The sequence below is a fragment of the Pollicipes pollicipes genome, unplaced genomic scaffold (assembly GCF_011947565.3).
Source record: "Pollicipes pollicipes isolate AB1234 unplaced genomic scaffold, Ppol_2.1 Scaffold_4881;HRSCAF=5763_pilon_pilon_pilon, whole genome shotgun sequence".
In the NCBI taxonomy this organism is placed as follows: Eukaryota; Metazoa; Arthropoda; class Thecostraca; order Pollicipedomorpha; family Pollicipedidae; genus Pollicipes; species Pollicipes pollicipes.
Window position 1 is genome coordinate 18,511,983 of NW_023596576.1, and position 16,979 is coordinate 18,528,961.

General features: G+C 51.9%; 1 protein-coding gene across 1 annotated transcript; it reads left to right on the forward strand.

Moving 5' to 3' along the window:
• The first annotated feature begins 4,260 nt into the window (after positions 1-4,260).
• On the forward strand, positions 4,261-11,269 carry LOC119100079 (uncharacterized protein C1orf112 homolog). The gene is made up of 10 exons (XM_037223192.1): positions 4,261-4,275; positions 4,647-4,948; positions 5,230-5,372; positions 6,443-6,600; positions 7,648-7,853; positions 8,277-8,428; positions 9,535-9,661; positions 10,105-10,279; positions 10,620-10,724; positions 11,124-11,269. Exons 2-10 carry the CDS (start codon positions 4,661-4,663, stop codon positions 11,267-11,269), a joined length of 1,500 nt encoding a protein of 499 aa, XP_037079087.1. The 5' UTR covers positions 4,261-4,275; positions 4,647-4,660.
• The last annotated feature ends 5,710 nt before the right edge of the window (positions 11,270-16,979 follow it).

The following is a 16,979-nucleotide window of genomic DNA, read 5'->3' on the forward strand; positions in this document are numbered from 1 at the left end:
GCCATAGGTCAGCGACCATACAACGTACGTCTTAGTTTTTGATGCTAAACAATCTGCTATTTCATTGTCTACAGCTATGCAAAATTGGGCGCGGCTGCGCCGCGCCGTCCGGAAACCATTCTGGAAAAACCTTCGGGGCAGGGGTCAATTTGACCCCCCACCCGAGCGCGTGTTAAGGTTTCAAGGCGATCAGACAAACCTTTTGGGAAGACCTGTGTGTCTGTCTGATATGCCGGATTTTTAGACACCACTCTTTTCACTTCCCTTCCACAGGGTTTTTAACGCAAAACAAAGCAAAGAAGCTCAGCAGCATGAGTAACAACAACAAATTGAACAAGCCTCAAGGGTCCAAGCAAAAAAGTCTTGGATTCCTGCACAATAGTACATCACCAAATCAAACAGACAATAGACATACCACTGACTTCTGTTAAGATGGGGCCAGGAAATACAAATATTATGTCACTGTTTCTTGCAAAATACCAATTCTTATTTCTATGAAAGTAACCCAACTAGCAGTCACCTAAAAAAGCCTTATCTCATCCCATCCCGTCTAGCCGATTTTTATCACAAATGCATTTTTGAGTTGCTGGTTCTTGCAAATAGCTACTGCCGCTTGCCATGTAATTAAACAATTTAACCTAACTTAGAGTAGCCCATACGCTGAACATAATCTCAACTCACCTCATCTGTTTCTTAACAGCATCAGTTGTGATACAAATTTGATAAAGCATATTTTTGGCTTGTTGCAGCGTGTGATTTGGTTCAGTTCATTTGTGTCAGCTTGTTGAGACCAGACAAAGCTGACAACACACAAGTCCAAACTGTTCAAAACACTTGTAAAAATTGTTCTGATGTCACAGTTAGCCTTTGTCAAGGGCAATAGCGGGTATGCTCCACCAAGCAATCTCTCTCCTTGAAATGTAACATAACTTATGGATGGTAGCAAAACCAGTTTCATCACTTGCCTTTTCAGTTGCAGCGAAGACATCCATTTCGGTTTGGTTTTGCATAGTTGAGGACCTAAAGTTTGGCATTTGTTGGCCGCGCATTTGAAATAGGATTGTCTGCCCATTTGCTGAAAACCGATATCTACCTCACATTCCACTTATTATGCAGCTTAGAGGACTCCTGCGTTAAGAGATAAAGTGCACATTTACAGTACAGTCATTTGCCAGTCAGTAACCCATGACAACTATAGACAACATTCAGTAAAGGCAGTGCGCATACACCCTCCAAATCGGAGGGTGGCTACGCATGGGACACATACACACTCCAAATCGGAGGGTGGTTACGCATCGGGCTTATACACCCTCCAAAACGTACGTATCGTAAACGTATCATCATACCACGCCGATAGGCCATGAAGCTACCCACTTAACAGCGGCCTCCATCGGGATTCGAACCCAGGCTTACCGCGTGCGAGACCAGCACGCCAACCATTCATCCACTGGATGGTAAGCGTGCTGGAAAATTGCATGGCCGAAAATTCGTGATCAGAAAAGAGCTGGCTCAGAATGGGTTGACGGATTTCGTGATCGTCTGATGCATGTGATGATGATGATGCCGTCTTTTCGCACGGGATGCTGCATGTTTGTACTTGCTTCCCTTCAAAACAGGCAATCCGCGTGTGCTTGGTGCGCACAACCACCTGAAAGATTTTTGGAAAGTGTGTAAGCCCGGTCGTAGCCACCGTCCGTTTTGGAGGGTGTATACGTGCAGCCTCCTGTTAGAGCAGACATGAGTGACCACTTCAACAAATTTTAGGCAAATGATCTAGAGTATGGAACAAACTAATTAACTTACATGTCTTGTAGGATCCTAATTTGTCTTATGAGCAAAACTAGATGGATTTAAACAGAAAATGGCCAAATCGGGTTGCAAATAATGTGTTGAAAGCAGGTAAGGTTAGCAATTATATGACACACAGGAGAAATTTACTGGCTTTTTGAAGGCAGGCCCCTTCTTGCCCCCCCCCCCCCACAAAAAGTCAGTATCTTTGGTATCGCTTGCTGAAAGACAGGTTCATCCAACCACGAAACATAAATATGCTCACTATGCCCATATACCACATACCATACCCTCCAATCTTCAAGATTAAAATGGGAATAATTAAGAGGAGGTCTGCATGAGAACAGCTTTCAAGGGCAGAAGTTCACCGCCAAATACTTCTGCACTAGCTGCGCCAGTACTGTCCCAAAGCTATTTACGATAGGACCATGTAGCGTGGTAAGGTAGCGCGACTGGAATGGCTTTGATTGATCAGTATTGAGCCACACCATGAACCCCAAAAATGTCTAACTTGGGGTTTAGCAATTCAAAAGTGGCGGCAAAAATAAATTCTGCGCTTCAAATTGTTTCATTCATTCCCCATGAAATGTTCACTCTTGAGTGCATATCAAACCTGTTTGGGCGGCCGCCAAATCAATCCAATTTATGTACACAACGCGTGCAAGTTTACAGTTGGAACGTTTACGCACAAAAATTGGTTAACATTTTAAACCAAAGACGGCATCTTTAAAGACTATCGGAAAGCAAGGCATACTGAAGTTGTTGAGCATTCATATGAGGCCAAGAAAAATAAAAGTAATCAAACAAATATAAAGACTTTGAGCTTTTTGGCAAAATTTTGTAATGAACGTATCCTACTCAAAATCTGTGAAAAGGAGCGCTGAAATGGAGACATTCAGCTTTGGGATTTTATTCAGAATGCATTTCTTGAATTTTTCACTCCTGCATTTCGGGAGTGGTGCAACTAGTGGTCAGATTTCTTCGGGTAAAAAAAAAATACGTGGAGTTAAATTACCTACGAGGCCTTGTTATTTTTGCCAGGCTTTGCTCTGCTGGTATGGTATTTGTGTGGTGTAACCCCCAAAATTGGGCATGCGTGAATATCAGACATTTGACACATAGGTGTGGATGATAATGCATTTTGTAAACAAACCGAACTTGATGCATGCAAGCGGCTGGACTCGCTGAGGCTCTCGAGTTTGAAAATGCACCTGATGCCCTTGCTCTGCGCATACATAGGCATGGTTTAGATGTAGGTAAGGTAGGATGTAACCATAGATGCCCAGGTTCTGTGGAGCCTTGTTTATGTCTGAAAGTTTCAAGTGAGCTCGGTTATGAATACAAATTTAAAACTTCTGGAAGGGAAATATGTGTTTGGCATGCGTGGTGAGACGATATCAGGCAGGAGCGACAGATTCACATAAAATATGGGAAGAGGGAGAGAGTGAAAAAACTATGCTCGAAGGGTGTTGCTTTGCAGCGAAACTCGGTAATTTTAGCACAATGTAGTACGGTGCAGTCATTAAACTTGTAACGAACAAGTAGATTCTCTTTCAATGGTGAATGGCACTTGCTGCCAGCACTAGATATGGTAGCATACTAAATTTTTGGCGTTCTTTTTGAACTACAGATATGGCTCTTAGCGTCCATTAATAGGAGTGAAGTGAATAGACATAGACCCATTGGGTCATAGGTTTATGTTGCTATGCACAGGCCATAGGTAAGTGTATGCAGGTCAGCATTCTGGATAAGTTTGGTTTCTTTATTCAATGTGCTGGCATTGTATTTAGGAGCCTAAATTATGTAACCAGATGGTCAAGCACATACTGCACCATAAGCTGTTATGTGGTTCTCTACACTTTGCACGAACCTTCTGCCCTTGCAGAGATAGCCAATTTTTCCAAATATACAACACAGCCTTGATTCATTTACTATCCCTTTTGTTTCACCGAACATTCATTTGACTGATTACTCTACACTTTGCTCAAGCCTTCTTTCCTTGCCTGATGGATGACCAACTTTTTCAAGCTTATATAATGTGATCCTCATTCATGTACTATTCCTGTTCCTCCACTGCACCCTTATTTAACTGATATGCACACCCCTGAGCAATATATAACTATATTTGTCAGTACTGTGTAATTTGTTCAGGTTTGCTTGTGTATGTAAATGGTTGGTCATTTCAAATTGATTCCTTTGATATTTTCCCTGGGATTAATCATAATATGAGCTTGGTCTTATGTTCAGCTGGTTTTCTGACAATCAATGATCAGTGCCATTGTTTGATGTGCAAATGCACTGCAAGCGTAGCCACATGTGAGATATTATCAGTTCATTTCAAATGAAAGATGACATAATTTTGTTTCCTGACCTTTGGTTGTAATGCAAGGTTTGAGCAAGTCAATCTTTGAAAAGGTCTCACACAAGTACCTAGAAAAAGTCAATTTCAGTTCTGGGCAATTACATATCTATTCCTGCTTTAGTGAGGTAAGATATTTAGCTTACTGTGCATATATAAGTTATAAAATGATGCTGATTGCCATAAGGGCCTGAAAAGTAATCTCTAAAACTATGCCTTATCAGCATGGTGGCCTGTAATTGTGCATGTGGTAATTGTGCATGTGGCCTGTAATAGTTATTGGTCCACTGCAGTTGTGTTGGTTCATTACAGTGTGGGCTAAGGTGACAGTGTAGTGTAATATAGTGGTGTAAACTAATATTAATATTATTAGTGCACCATGACCAGTTTTGTTATATCTGCCATTTGTATTTATTATGCCTGCAATGGTGCATCAATACCACATTGGTTGCCCCGCAAGTGTATATGTGCCAGTATTTCATTGGTCGTGATGTTCTAGGTACCTGCAAAAGGATGGCAAGTGATTTCTTGGCACATCTAAAAACTTTGGAGGAACATCAAGTGCATGCAAGATGCAAGGAGCTGCAGGATGAAGTGCCCAGACATTTGGAGTCATGTGATGTTGTTCTTCAAGCACAAATCATTGATGCCTTTATTCAGAAAACAATTATTAAGGCATCTGAGTCAGAGGCTAAAAACATGTTTAAAATCCTGCTCCCACCCGCAATTAGAGCATGTGACAGTGCCTTTGAGGCTTTACAGGCTTGGGATAATGTTCAAGAAGTTTTGAAACTCATCTGGGTAAGAATAATCATGCATTTTGTTTATCTCCTTTTGATTACCATCTCCACAAGATGGTAGTCTTTGTAAGCTTATCGTTCAAAACTTGTGAGGCTATTTTTGCATTCCATTTTTATTTGCAACTATTTTTTTGGTATGCAAATGTGTTTTCCCCATTTATAAATATGGTCTGAAATTGGGATCTATAAGAAACTAGCATATGATGTACATCATGGTTAGCATGCAGTGTCTATATTATGTACACCTTCAGTTCAACCTGGTGACTGCTATTCCATTTTCAGACTCCCATTCATATTTTGGGCTGCATCTCTGCTTGCTGCCTACATGCACAAGACAAGGAATGGACATCCTCCTCTTTGATGACTGATCTTTTACAGTATGCCTTCCACAGTCTCAAAGCTACTTATTCACACTGCCAGGACAGGTACTGTTAAAGGTGTTCATCCCATCCCCATTGCCCTACAAGTTCCCAAATGTAATGGTCTGGGAGTGCTACTCACACTTCTAATGGGGCGCCGGTAGTGTAGTGGTTAACGCGTCTGCGTTAGCGAGTGCACGTCTGAGAAACCAGAGGTATGGGGTTCCATTCCCCGCGGTGCCCGCCATTCCTGCCAGGGTGAGAGGCAGGCGACGCCATATAGCGTCAGCAGCTGAGTGCGTCGTTAAGCCCCAATGACACACTCACACACACACTTCTAAATTGTAATTGTATGGTGCATAAAGTCTGAATTGGTCTTTCCACCATCATCTGTAATTTCATTAAATGTGACGAGGCAGGCGACGGCATATAGCCTCAGCAGCTGAGTGCGTCGTAAAGCCCCAATGACACACACACGCACACACACACACACACACACTTCTAAATTGTAATTGCATGGTGCATTAAGTCTGAATTGGTCTTTCTACCATCATCTGTAATTTAATTATGTGTAATATAACCCTGCATGTATCTTCACATCCAAAAACAAAATTTGTGAAATTTCAGTCAGGCTAGTCCGTGTCTCACCATCTGTGCCAGTATTCTAATATCCAGCCATTTGGGTGGCAGGGATGTCAATATTTTACATGCCATTGCACCCCAGCTTGGGATCTACTGCCGGTTGCCCCCCCCCCCCCTTGCTCAAAATCAGGCAATCAGCATTGAACCGGGTGGCGATCAACCCAGGATCTAAGTGCCACAGGCTTGACAAATGGGCTGGGCTGGTCAGATGTCTGGTTTTGGGGTCACAAAGCGATAGATTAGCACCCATGAATTGTGTATGGGGATGCCAGAGAGCCAAGATTCCGACAGCATGAATTTATATTTACATCCCACACACCCTACAGCATGAATTTTTAAATGCTGATCTGTGCTGCATGTTAGTATATTTATGCATGCTTATGTGATACTAAGTCTGCAGATCACCTGCAGTCCCTTGTCATGTACCGCAGCCCTCGGGCGTGCGGCCGTATGCTGGAGTCGGTGACCATGGTCCTGTCTGTTGTATACCGCAGCTCGCGCATGTACGGCAGCGTGCTGGAGTCGGTGAATGAGCCGCTCACACAGCTGTTCCGCGCCGCCACGACCCTGCAGGCACACCTCCATCAACTCTGCAGCTCTTTGGCCACCTCTGACGGTCTGACCGAGGACGACATGGCCTTGCTCACCTCAGGTGGGTCTGGGCCGGTCCGTGCTGACCCCAGGTGGGTCTGGGCCGGTCCGTGCTGACACCAGGTGGGTCTGGACCTGTCAGTGCTCACCTCAGGTGGGTCTGGGCTTGTCCGTGCTGACCCCAGGTGGGTCTGGTCCGGTCCGTGCTGACCCCAGGTGGGTCTGGACTTGTCTGTACTGACCCCAGGTGGGTCTGGACCGGTGCGTGCTCACTTCAGGTGGGTCTGGACTTGTCTGTACTGACCCCAGGTGGGTCTGGGCCGGTCCGTGCCGACCTCAGGTGGGTCTGGGCTTGTCTATGCTGACCCCAGGTGGGTCTGGACCGGTCCGTGCTGACCCCAGGTGGGTCTGGTGGGTCTGGACCGGTTCGTGCTGACTTCAGGTGAGTCTCGGCCTGTCTGTGCTGAGCTTAGGTGGATCTGGGCCGGTCTGTGCTGGCTCCGTGGTCACCATCGGATGCTGTGTGCTCCGGCTGTCAGCTGGTGGCGCTCCACAGTGTGCTGGAATATTTGTGTTGCCGTGCTCTCTTGTCGGCTGTGTCCTGTGTTGTGTGACCTTGTCAGCTGTGTGGGATGATGTTCGCTCCTGTCAGTGTTTCTCACGGTTTGGATCAGGGCCGACGCTGTGGAGTAGAACACGTTATGCAATCACATTCTCGTCCCAAATTGGATACAAATACTGGTGCATAGATCAATATAAGGTGTCGAATGTGACTGAAATAATGACAACTCCATTGCACCGTAACAAGGAAAACGTTTCGAAGAGGGCGGTAAATGACCTCGAGGTATCCCCTAAGCAGCTCAGCAGTAACCCGTGCTGCCAGTGTGTGACATTGCACACCCTGCTGGCAGTGCATGACACAGGGTACCCCTGTCATGAGGATGTGAAACTGTGCACCATCAGCTGCCATATGTCACATAGTCTTCCCCTGCTTTTAGTATATGATGCCGTATATCCATGCTGCCAGTGTAACATACTGTACGTCCGCTGCTAATGTGCGACGCGTGGCCCTTCTGCCGCATGTTACACAGCGTGTCACCTTCGGCAGTCTGTGACGACCTGGCGGTGACCGGTCGCCTTCTGACCAGGCTGGACGCTCGCGCCATGGCTGAGGCCTGGAAGTGCTACCTGCGCCTGCTCCAGCTACTGCCGGAGCGGCTGCCGGCCAGCGCCGACCTGCCACGGGCGCTGACCTTCATGGCCGGCGAGGTCACTGACCGCCTGGCCGAAATACGCCAGACGGCCGCCGACAAGGTCAGAACGGCGCCCTGTGGCGGCCTGCGAACGGCTGGCGTTTGTTAACCCGCGAGAGCGGAATTACACGGTGTTCAGAACATGGTAACCGACGCCTCGTTTTGCACTTGAATTGCTTGAGGGCATGCCTCGCTCCCGGGTTGTGTTTTATTTGCACCACACAGCGCAAGTCTTAAAGTGTCAGAATTTCACTATGTGCCATCAAACTGTGTAGGGTGTTTGCAATCAAAATGCGCGCAGATGAGCACGCATGAGCACTGGATACAGCACCGCATGCAAGTAGGATTTTCAGCGGGCATAATCCGTTCAGCGTTTGTGGTCCATGAACTCATTTGAATATGGACCCTGGTGTTGCAATGACATTAACGTATGTTTCATCCTCTGTCATGTGCCGCAGCTTGCAACGTTGTACCCGCTCCGCAGGCGTCTGGCGGTGACCAGAGCCGGCCGCTGTCGAAGGCGCTCAAGATGTGCGGCTTCTACCTGAAGCTGGCCGTCGGTCTGAGTGAGAGCTACACGGCGCAGGCGCGAGGCGCGTTCGGCGTTCTCACAGAGCTGGCGTTCACCCTCACCAGGCAGGTGCCCGACTCGACCCGTGTGTCTCAGCAGGCGCGTTCGGCGCTCTCACAGAGCTGGCGTTCACCCTCACCGGGCAGGTGCCCGACTCGACCCGTGTATCTCGGCAGGCGCGTTCGGCGTTCTCACAGAGCTGGCGTTCACCCTCACCGGGCAGGTGCCCGACTCGACCCGTGTGTCTCAGCAGGCGCGTTCAGCGTTCTCACAGAGCTGGTGTTCACCCTCACCAGGCAGGTGCCCGACTCGACCCGTGTATCTCAGCAGGCGTGTTCGGCGTTCTCACAGAGCTGGCGTTCACCCTCACCAGGCAGGTGCCCGACTCGACCCGTGTATCTCAGCAGGCGCGTTCGGCGTTCTCACAGAGCTGGCGTTCACCCTCACCAGGCAGGTGCCCGACTCGACCCGTGTGTCTCAGCAGGCGCGTTCGGCGCTCTCACAGAGCTGGCGTTCACCCTCACCGGGCAGGTGCCCGACTCGACCCGTGACCCTCGACCGACTCGACCCGTGTGTCTCAGCAGGCATCCTGAAGCAGCTGTATTTCTCGCTCAGCTCAGCAGCTGAGCCCCGCCAGTTGCTGCCTGTGTTTAGGTTCGAGCTGGTATTGAATTGCAGTCGGGTGGTAATCGCCATGTGTATGCTACTGGAAATGTTACCTGCTCGGTGCAATACTACGGCGTTAATGTTGTGTGGATTCGTTCTGCGTTAATACGTTAATGTGCGGAAGAAAGGAAAGGTAATACAAAGGGATTTTATCATTGCTGATAGATAGGGGAAGTGCCATTCCACCATTGTTTAACCTGACTGCGTACGGATCACCACAACCGATCTGCCAAAATTAGTGCCGTCGTACAGATCACCATAAGCGATCTGCCAAAATCAGTGCCATTTGGTCACGGTCATCCTGCTTACGGCTACTCTGTCTCGGCACTCCGCCGCCCCGTAGGTGCCACCAAATCGGTTGATGCTGTACCTCCTGCCAAGCAGATGACATGTAAGGCAGATGATGATCGTCTGGTGAGCTGTGTCATCACTGTACCTCCTACCAAGCAGATGACATGTAAGGCAGCTGATGATCGTCTGATGAGCTGTGTCACCACTGCCGCAGGTACTCCGCCCCCGACGCGCACGTAAACGACCTGGACCCTGCTGTGCTCAGTCAGCTGAGCAGTCAGCTGACGGTGGCCGCCGAGCCGCTGCTCTTCAGCATGATGGAGGATCAGGCATACCCAGAGGTGAGCAGTGATGACCATTTAGCAATCTTCAATTTTTTCATGGATGATGGGCATACATTGTTTTGCGTCGTAGTAGGATCATGTAATTATGTAAAGTTATGTAGAAAATAAAATTAGGTAGGATTATTAATTGATACATCTTGACTGTTACTGCATTTTTCTTTTGTTTTGTCTCAGTCGTCTTGTCATTATTTTACTTCGTCGTTATATACATTTACTGATATGCACGCTTGCCGCCAATTATGTTATGTCGATCGATTACCAGTGATGCGGCAGGGGTGATGATGAGGCGCGGATGGCGCCCGCCGACGGCCAGGCGTTGAGGCGTGGTCGCCACACACAGCTGCTCGCTGCCACGTCGCCAAGGTTTCCCAGACCGGACCTTTGACCGGACAGACCGGACCTCTCACCCAGCTCACTGTCTGATCTGTGCTGCGCCGCAGCCGTTCTGGGAGGCCCTGGACGCCAGCGAGGCTCTCGGGCCGCTCTGTCGGCTGCGCTGCTGCCTGGCGCTGGCCCGCCGGTGCTGCCACCTGCCGGAGGCGTCACGAGGCGTGTGGACGGCCGGTGCCGACCGGCGCCACCTGGTGGCCGCCGCGCTGGACCTGCTGCCGCGCTGTACGTGGAATCCGTGTGCATGACGTGTGGTGGCCGACTAAATAGCGAATACGGGAGGGGATGGGTGCAGTGGGACGGCTGGCAATCGTGATTGCGAATGCGTACTTTGCTCACAACCAGGACTGTTGTTTATAGCAAAGGAATTGGTGCAGAGGCGTGGCCATATAACCATAACATTTGATGCGGCCGGCAATGGTGCGGACGCAGGTGGTGTGCAAGTGTTCAAAGTGTACAGTTTCCTTCATTGTCTGCATACAAACATACAGTGCGACTTACCTCGACACCGTGATACGCAGTGGAGCGAGCGCTTCCTCATGCCAGCCGGGCGGGGTGTCGGCAGGTGACGTTGAGCTGGCCTGCGGCGCGCCCGTGGAATCCGATATCCACAATCGACCCCGGGTCAGCCTGTACGAGCACACCCTGGTGTCGGTCTGCGCCCTGGTCGGTACGTGCCCGGGGAGACTCCACGGTCGTGGCGTGGCCTGGGAGGCTCTCTCTGGCCGGTGCGTGTGCCGGGGTGGGCCGATCGCGAGCTGGGCACCTGCCGTTGGGCTGGTTCAGCCGTCAGCGATGCTGTGCGTTTTGTGGGTTTGCTCTCTTTTGGCTTGTACCTCTTATGCTGAACGGTGTCCAAGTGGCGCCCGCCGTGTCGCAGGACATCGTCCTCCCGGGTCCTGTGGCGATGCGAGCCGCAGCCGATGCATCCGCTTAGCGTGTTACTCTGTTTAATCCTGCCGATCTTCGACAGGGGTTCTTTGAAATGCGAAGCATGCAGTACCCGTTCCCTGTCGTGAAGCCGGTCTGCGGTGGCGATTGGCCACTGACTGTCTGTGCCTGCCGGCAGGGAGCCTGACAGCGCCCGAGCTGCGCGCTACCGAGACACACCTGTGGCGCCACCTGTGCCAGTCTGGCGTCTGGGGCGCGCTTCTCGCCGCCGACGTCCTCTGTTTTATCGCCAGGCTAGTGCTCTCTGTGTGCCTGGAGTGTTAACTGATGAGGGCCTCATCCACTGCATCAGTAATTGGGTTGTGATTTGTCTAGTGCGTGGGGGGGGGGGGGGGGGGGGAGGATATGCATGTACACTACAGTGTCTCTGATTCGAGACTGTTTGTCTATTGAATAGCGACATCAAAGTATGTATGCAAGATGCGATTGTCTTCTTTGATTAAGAAATGATCCGCAGGCGCTACTTCAGGAATCAGGGAGGGTTAGCTGGCGCGCATCAGACGCCGTTGGCCAGATGGGCGAAGTGTCGTTACGTAAACCGCCCTGACGGCTCATACGGCACTGTATGCACGCGTACGGTATGGGACACTGCGCATCTCTGCCGCCTGCACCATGGTCGGTAGAGGGGGGGGGGGGGGGGCTGTGTCGCGCCCCCTGTCCATGTCGTCATCGTTCCCTGCCTGCACAGGTACGGCCCCGCCGAGCTGTGCAGGGACTACTGCTCGGCGGCGGCCGGCGCGCTGGCCCGCCGCCGCTCGCCCGCCCTCTGGCGGCTGCTGCGCCGACTGCGGCCACTGCTGGCCGACCAGCACCGCGCTCAGCTGCTGCGCGCCGGCAGCCCGGCGGCCGACACGGCCGCGCTGCTGCGCCGGGCGCTGCCGCTGGCCGAGCGGCCGGGCAGCCTGACAGGGCCAGAGCTGCTGCAGCTGGTACGGCCGCCGCCAGACGCAGTTTGGCCACCAGTGGGGCGTCACTGGCGCCGGTAGCGCGCTCATTTTTGTATACAAACGACTATTACGTGACTCATGCCTCCGCCATGTTCAACAAGTGGGATACGTTCCTGAACTGTTAACTGCCAACTGACTTTTAACTGAACTGTCAAATCACCAACTTAACTCTGACGCACTGATTTAGACTCCCGAGGTGTGTTGTTTCAACAAGTGCGATCGCCTCCTTCAGTGTCACGTTTGTATTCACTCACGCCCTGGCCTTACAATGAAGCCATGACAAAGCAATGGTGTGGCCATTACGCGAGCGCATGGCAAGAGGGTGTTGTGTTCTTGCCCTGTGCCAGCACATGGCAAAAACCACGAGCCAGCACCGGCTGCCGCTCTGAGAGGTGGTGGCCGTTACAGACGGACGCGCTGGGTACGGCGGACGTGGCGGCGGCTGCGCAGCTTGTGCCGGCCGAGCTGGCCTCCCTGGAGCGGCTGTGGGCGGCGCTGCCGACGACTGTGGCCGGTCCGGCCGCCGGCATGCTGGCCGCCGCTCTGCTGACGGCCACGGCGGCCCTGGCCGACCGGCTGACTGACGCACGGCTGGCCGAGGTCAGGACGGCTCCTGGCCGGGCTCGGGGCCGCGCTCGGGACAACGCTCGGGGCCGGGCTCGGGGCCAGGCTCGTGGCCGGGCTCGGGGCCGGGCTCGGGGCCGGGCTCGGGGCCAGGCTCGGGGTCGGGCTCGGGGCCGGGCTCGGGGCCGGGCTCGGGGCTGGGCTCGGGACTGGGCTCGGGGCCGGGCTCGGGGTTGGGCTCGGGGCCGGGCTCGAGGTCGGGCTCGGGGTCGGGCTCGGAGCCGGGCTCGGAGCGGCTCCTACCCACACACTGAATATGTGGGTAATCGGCGTTATCGGCACCGGGAGGGACGCCCCTGCCGTGGGACAGGACACGGGCAACATTACTGTGATGTGTTTGCTGTGCTAATGAAGCTTGCCGTCGTCTGCTGTGCTCGAAAAGTGGCATCCCTCGCTCGGAGATTTTCCACTCCTCAGGAAATATTCCAGTGCATGCCGCTAATTCGAGAGCTGCTACGTTATATAAGATGAATCCTGCGTCAGATCTGAATGGTGTGAAATAAAATTCAGCTTTTGCTATAGCTTTTTGTCATAATTTAATATTTTTTAATATTAATAACATTTTGTTAACATTTCAAAACTTATAAGGTTTTGAAATGGTAATTTTTATCTCGCATTTCAATTATGGGGTTTTTTGCTCACCAGTCCAGTAAGCGAAACCAGGACTGAAGTCCAGCGCTGTTGGTCTGTCTCAGCGGCGTGGTTCTTTGCCTCAGGTTGTGCGGCTGGCTCTGGGCTGGCTGCCTAGCTGCAGTGTGCCGGTGCGGCTGGCCGTCGTCACTCTCCTCAGGGTCACTGCAGGTCGAGAGCTCCGGCCCGGACCCGGCCGCGCCGTCTCGGCAGATGTGCTGCCCGGTGTGTACATACCTGGGCGGCTCGCTAGGTCTAGAACCAGCATGTCGAGCTAATTGTACCATCACAATGCTGCTGCTGTGTGGGCTGTTGCTTTGCAAGTAACGTGAAACATCGGTTGTGTTCAACGTATTTTGAACCAGACTATTTGTCAGCAAGCCTTTGCATGATTTTCCTTCCGCAATGATGATCCCTCGTGCTAATCAGTCCGATTCATTTCTGTAGCAGCCATGTATATATATATATATATATATATATATATATATATATATATATATATATATATATACACGTACATCCATACTGAGTGATTGTCCTTCCCGTGGTGCATTACAGATCTCGTCTCGTAATCACACATTGGCCTTTACCGGTACATGTGTTGTGCGTTTGACACGCGGACGCTTTTCATGGCGTCACTGCTAACCAAGCGTGTGGTGGTGCTCTCCGCAGAGCTGTACCGATGCCTGCTGACGGACGGGGATCGACTGGTCCGCCAGCGCGCCCTGGAAGCGTTCGCCAGCTTCGCGCGCGCCACGCCGCGCCCGGAGCTGATGGCGGCCGCCGTCGCGACGCCGCCCGGTCTGCAGGCTCGGGTCAGCGGCTACCTGCGCCTGATGGCCGGCCGGCCGCTCGGCCCACCAGCGCTCTGTGGCCGGCTCCGCGCTGCTGCTGCCAGCCGCCGCCGTCGAGAGGCCTCGCCGTTCGGACGGGACCCCGCCGTCGGACCTCCCGGCCCGGCGGACGGTGCTCCGGCCGGCTGCGACCAGTCGGACGGGGCGTGTCGGCCGCAGGAGGGGACGGGGCGCGCTGACCCGCGGCACCAGGACTGCGGCGCTCGCACTCCGGCCGCTGCGGCCGGTCCGCAGGAGCCGGCGGACGGTGTGGACCGCCCGGAGGACGGCCGCCCCGGAGCGCGCCGGGCAGCCGGCAGGTCCAGCCTGGCCCAGATGGACCTACTGGCCGACCTCGACGCCGAATACGAGGCCCGCGAGGCGACCGACGTCATCGGCCGGATAGAGGCGCGACTGCGGCGGCTGCGAGAGGCGGCCGCTCCGCCGGCCGACGCCGGCAGGCTGGTGGCCGTGCTGGCCGAGGTGGAGACGCTCCTCGGCTCGGTGTAGTGGTCTGCCGCCGGCGGGTAGCGGCGGCGGCGGCGGCACTGGCGGGAGTGCCAGTCCGGTCACCAGGCACCTGCTGTAGTGTGAGCCTTCATATGTGAATATTGCGACTGTCTCTCCACAGTTTACTTTCAATACATTTTGCGGCAGTGTAGCCATAGGAATGGGACAGTAGTTGGGAGATGTAGTTTCTGCGTGTTTTCTGGCGTCTTATAAGTAATGTTTCTTTTCCGGCACGAAACGTGCAGTTAATAGGAGAGGTTGTGTTAAGTGCTCTCAAAAGGCTGGATCCGATATGCATCTGATCGCAGCGACCAAGAGCGTCCATCGGAGCGACGACTAAAACCGTGATGTTCGGTGTTTTGGTGGTCTGGGGTAACGAGAGCATTCCTGAACATTCCTATTGTAGCTCACCACAGGCCTGGCGGTTGGCCAATGGCTGCCACGCACGATCCTTGAAGGCGGGGAAACAGCTCAGGTCTAGGAGGAGAGTAAATTCGTTCTGAGGTCTTTTTCGATGTGGTTAGCAGGGTAGTAGTTTTGCAAAATAAGTTTGCGGACTCAACAGTGGAAATCATAAAAACTGTTCCAAAATATATCAACAAACGAGTTTCTTCAAAGATTTTGCCCACTTTCTTGCCAAGGTTCGAGGCTAGAGCTCAGGTTAGAGGGCTGAAGCACCCTCCCCCGCTCAATGGACGAGAAACTACACCTCTGCCCACTCGTTTGATCAACTGAATGGCATAAAGCCCGAATTCCAAATACTCGCAACAACTCTTGTAGCAGTCACAAAGTGGAGCAAGCAGTGACCAACAGTTAACATGTGTCACACTGTCTTCAGCCCGCTGTGTGCTGCATTCCATCACCATGCCGCATGACCGGCGGCATACTATAGCCGTCAGCGGCGAGTCGGCCTCGCCACCCGTCATGACCCAGCTGCGGTACTTCGGCGCGGCTGGAAGCTCGCCCGAGCGGGGCGGCAGAACACTCGGCTGGACGTTCGTACTCGGCTTGGTTTGGGCTCCTTTTGCGACGTAAATCTCAATGCCGGAGGTAACATAGAGTTGCCGCAACGATATCCTCCACTTCTACCTCTCTGCTCTTTCCTTTGGCCGTGCAATGATCACTGTTGCCCTAAAAAGTTTTAACCCGCAGTCAAACCAACAACAGCAAACAAATGTAGCAACAGCAGCTTGTGCGAGCAGTCAAAGTGCCGTTCGTAGTCGCCAACCGGGATCTGGGAAGGGTAGCATCCGTGGAGCAGACTACTCAAAGAAGGTGGCTGCCGTGCTCCAGAACGATTTCCCGGATGACGCTCAGCCCAGTACTATTTCACCGAGTGTGGAAAACACGACTTGTCACGAAACAGCCGCCGCGACTTAACCTTACTCCGATCAACCGTGCACTTGGAACACGTCGCCTAGCTTCTGCTACATTGCTTCTGGGTGCTGATTATAATTGGGAATATCAAAGCAGTTTGTAAGATAGTGGTCACCCTAAATGACTTAAAGTCAAGGAGGGTTGCTGATCTAAGAATACCAGTAGCCTTTTACTTATAGGATGTATCTAAATTAGAGGTGGTTGTGGAGGAGGTCTCAGGACAATGCGGACCTCAATCTTAAGTTTGACTTGATTTACTTCATTTCAACCGAATGTCATAATCAAAGGATCACGCCATTTGACGAGATTGGGTTCACATAGAGCATTTGCTATTGACGTTTTTAGCTGCCTTCGTTTTAGAGGCCTCGGTGGGTCAAATTAACACTCCCCGAGCGCGTGGTCCCAAACCGGCCACCCGGTCGCAGCATCCCTTCGTAAGGCGATGAGGAAAAACGCCCACAAGGAAGGGTGAGAGGCCCCCTGTACAACACACTAGCAACAGTTAGGTGCATGAACATTCGACTTGAGGATATGCTACTATTTAACATTCGAGTATATGGCATTTCGGCAAATAAAGATTCGACGAAAACACATTTCGTGAGTTAATATTCTGTAAAAGAACACTTCGGCGAATTGGCATTCGTTTCAAGAAAGTTTCGACAAATGGACATTTGAGCAAAGGAAATTTTGGCATATTTAAACGTGTGTTGTGATCTATCAACATTTCGTCAATTTGACACTCTGGCAAAATGCCGTCCGACTTTTAGCGTTGATCTTCATTGACACAGGGACAAAAAGACGCGCCGACAAGATAGCATTCCGTTAAATGCAGTCAGCTTTTTGGGGTGGGGTCCAAATACATGCCAGTTGTCTTTCTGGATGCCGATTGCCGACAACCGACCGATCTCGTATAGCAAGGCTGATTTAATTGGTCAAGACCGTGCGCCATGATGATGAAATTGTAATATTCCCGTCTGTGATGGCAGAAACTCATCGCACGAAGAAAGAACCACGGCTCGCCAAACCGCGCGTTTCGTGTTTGTACAGCTCATG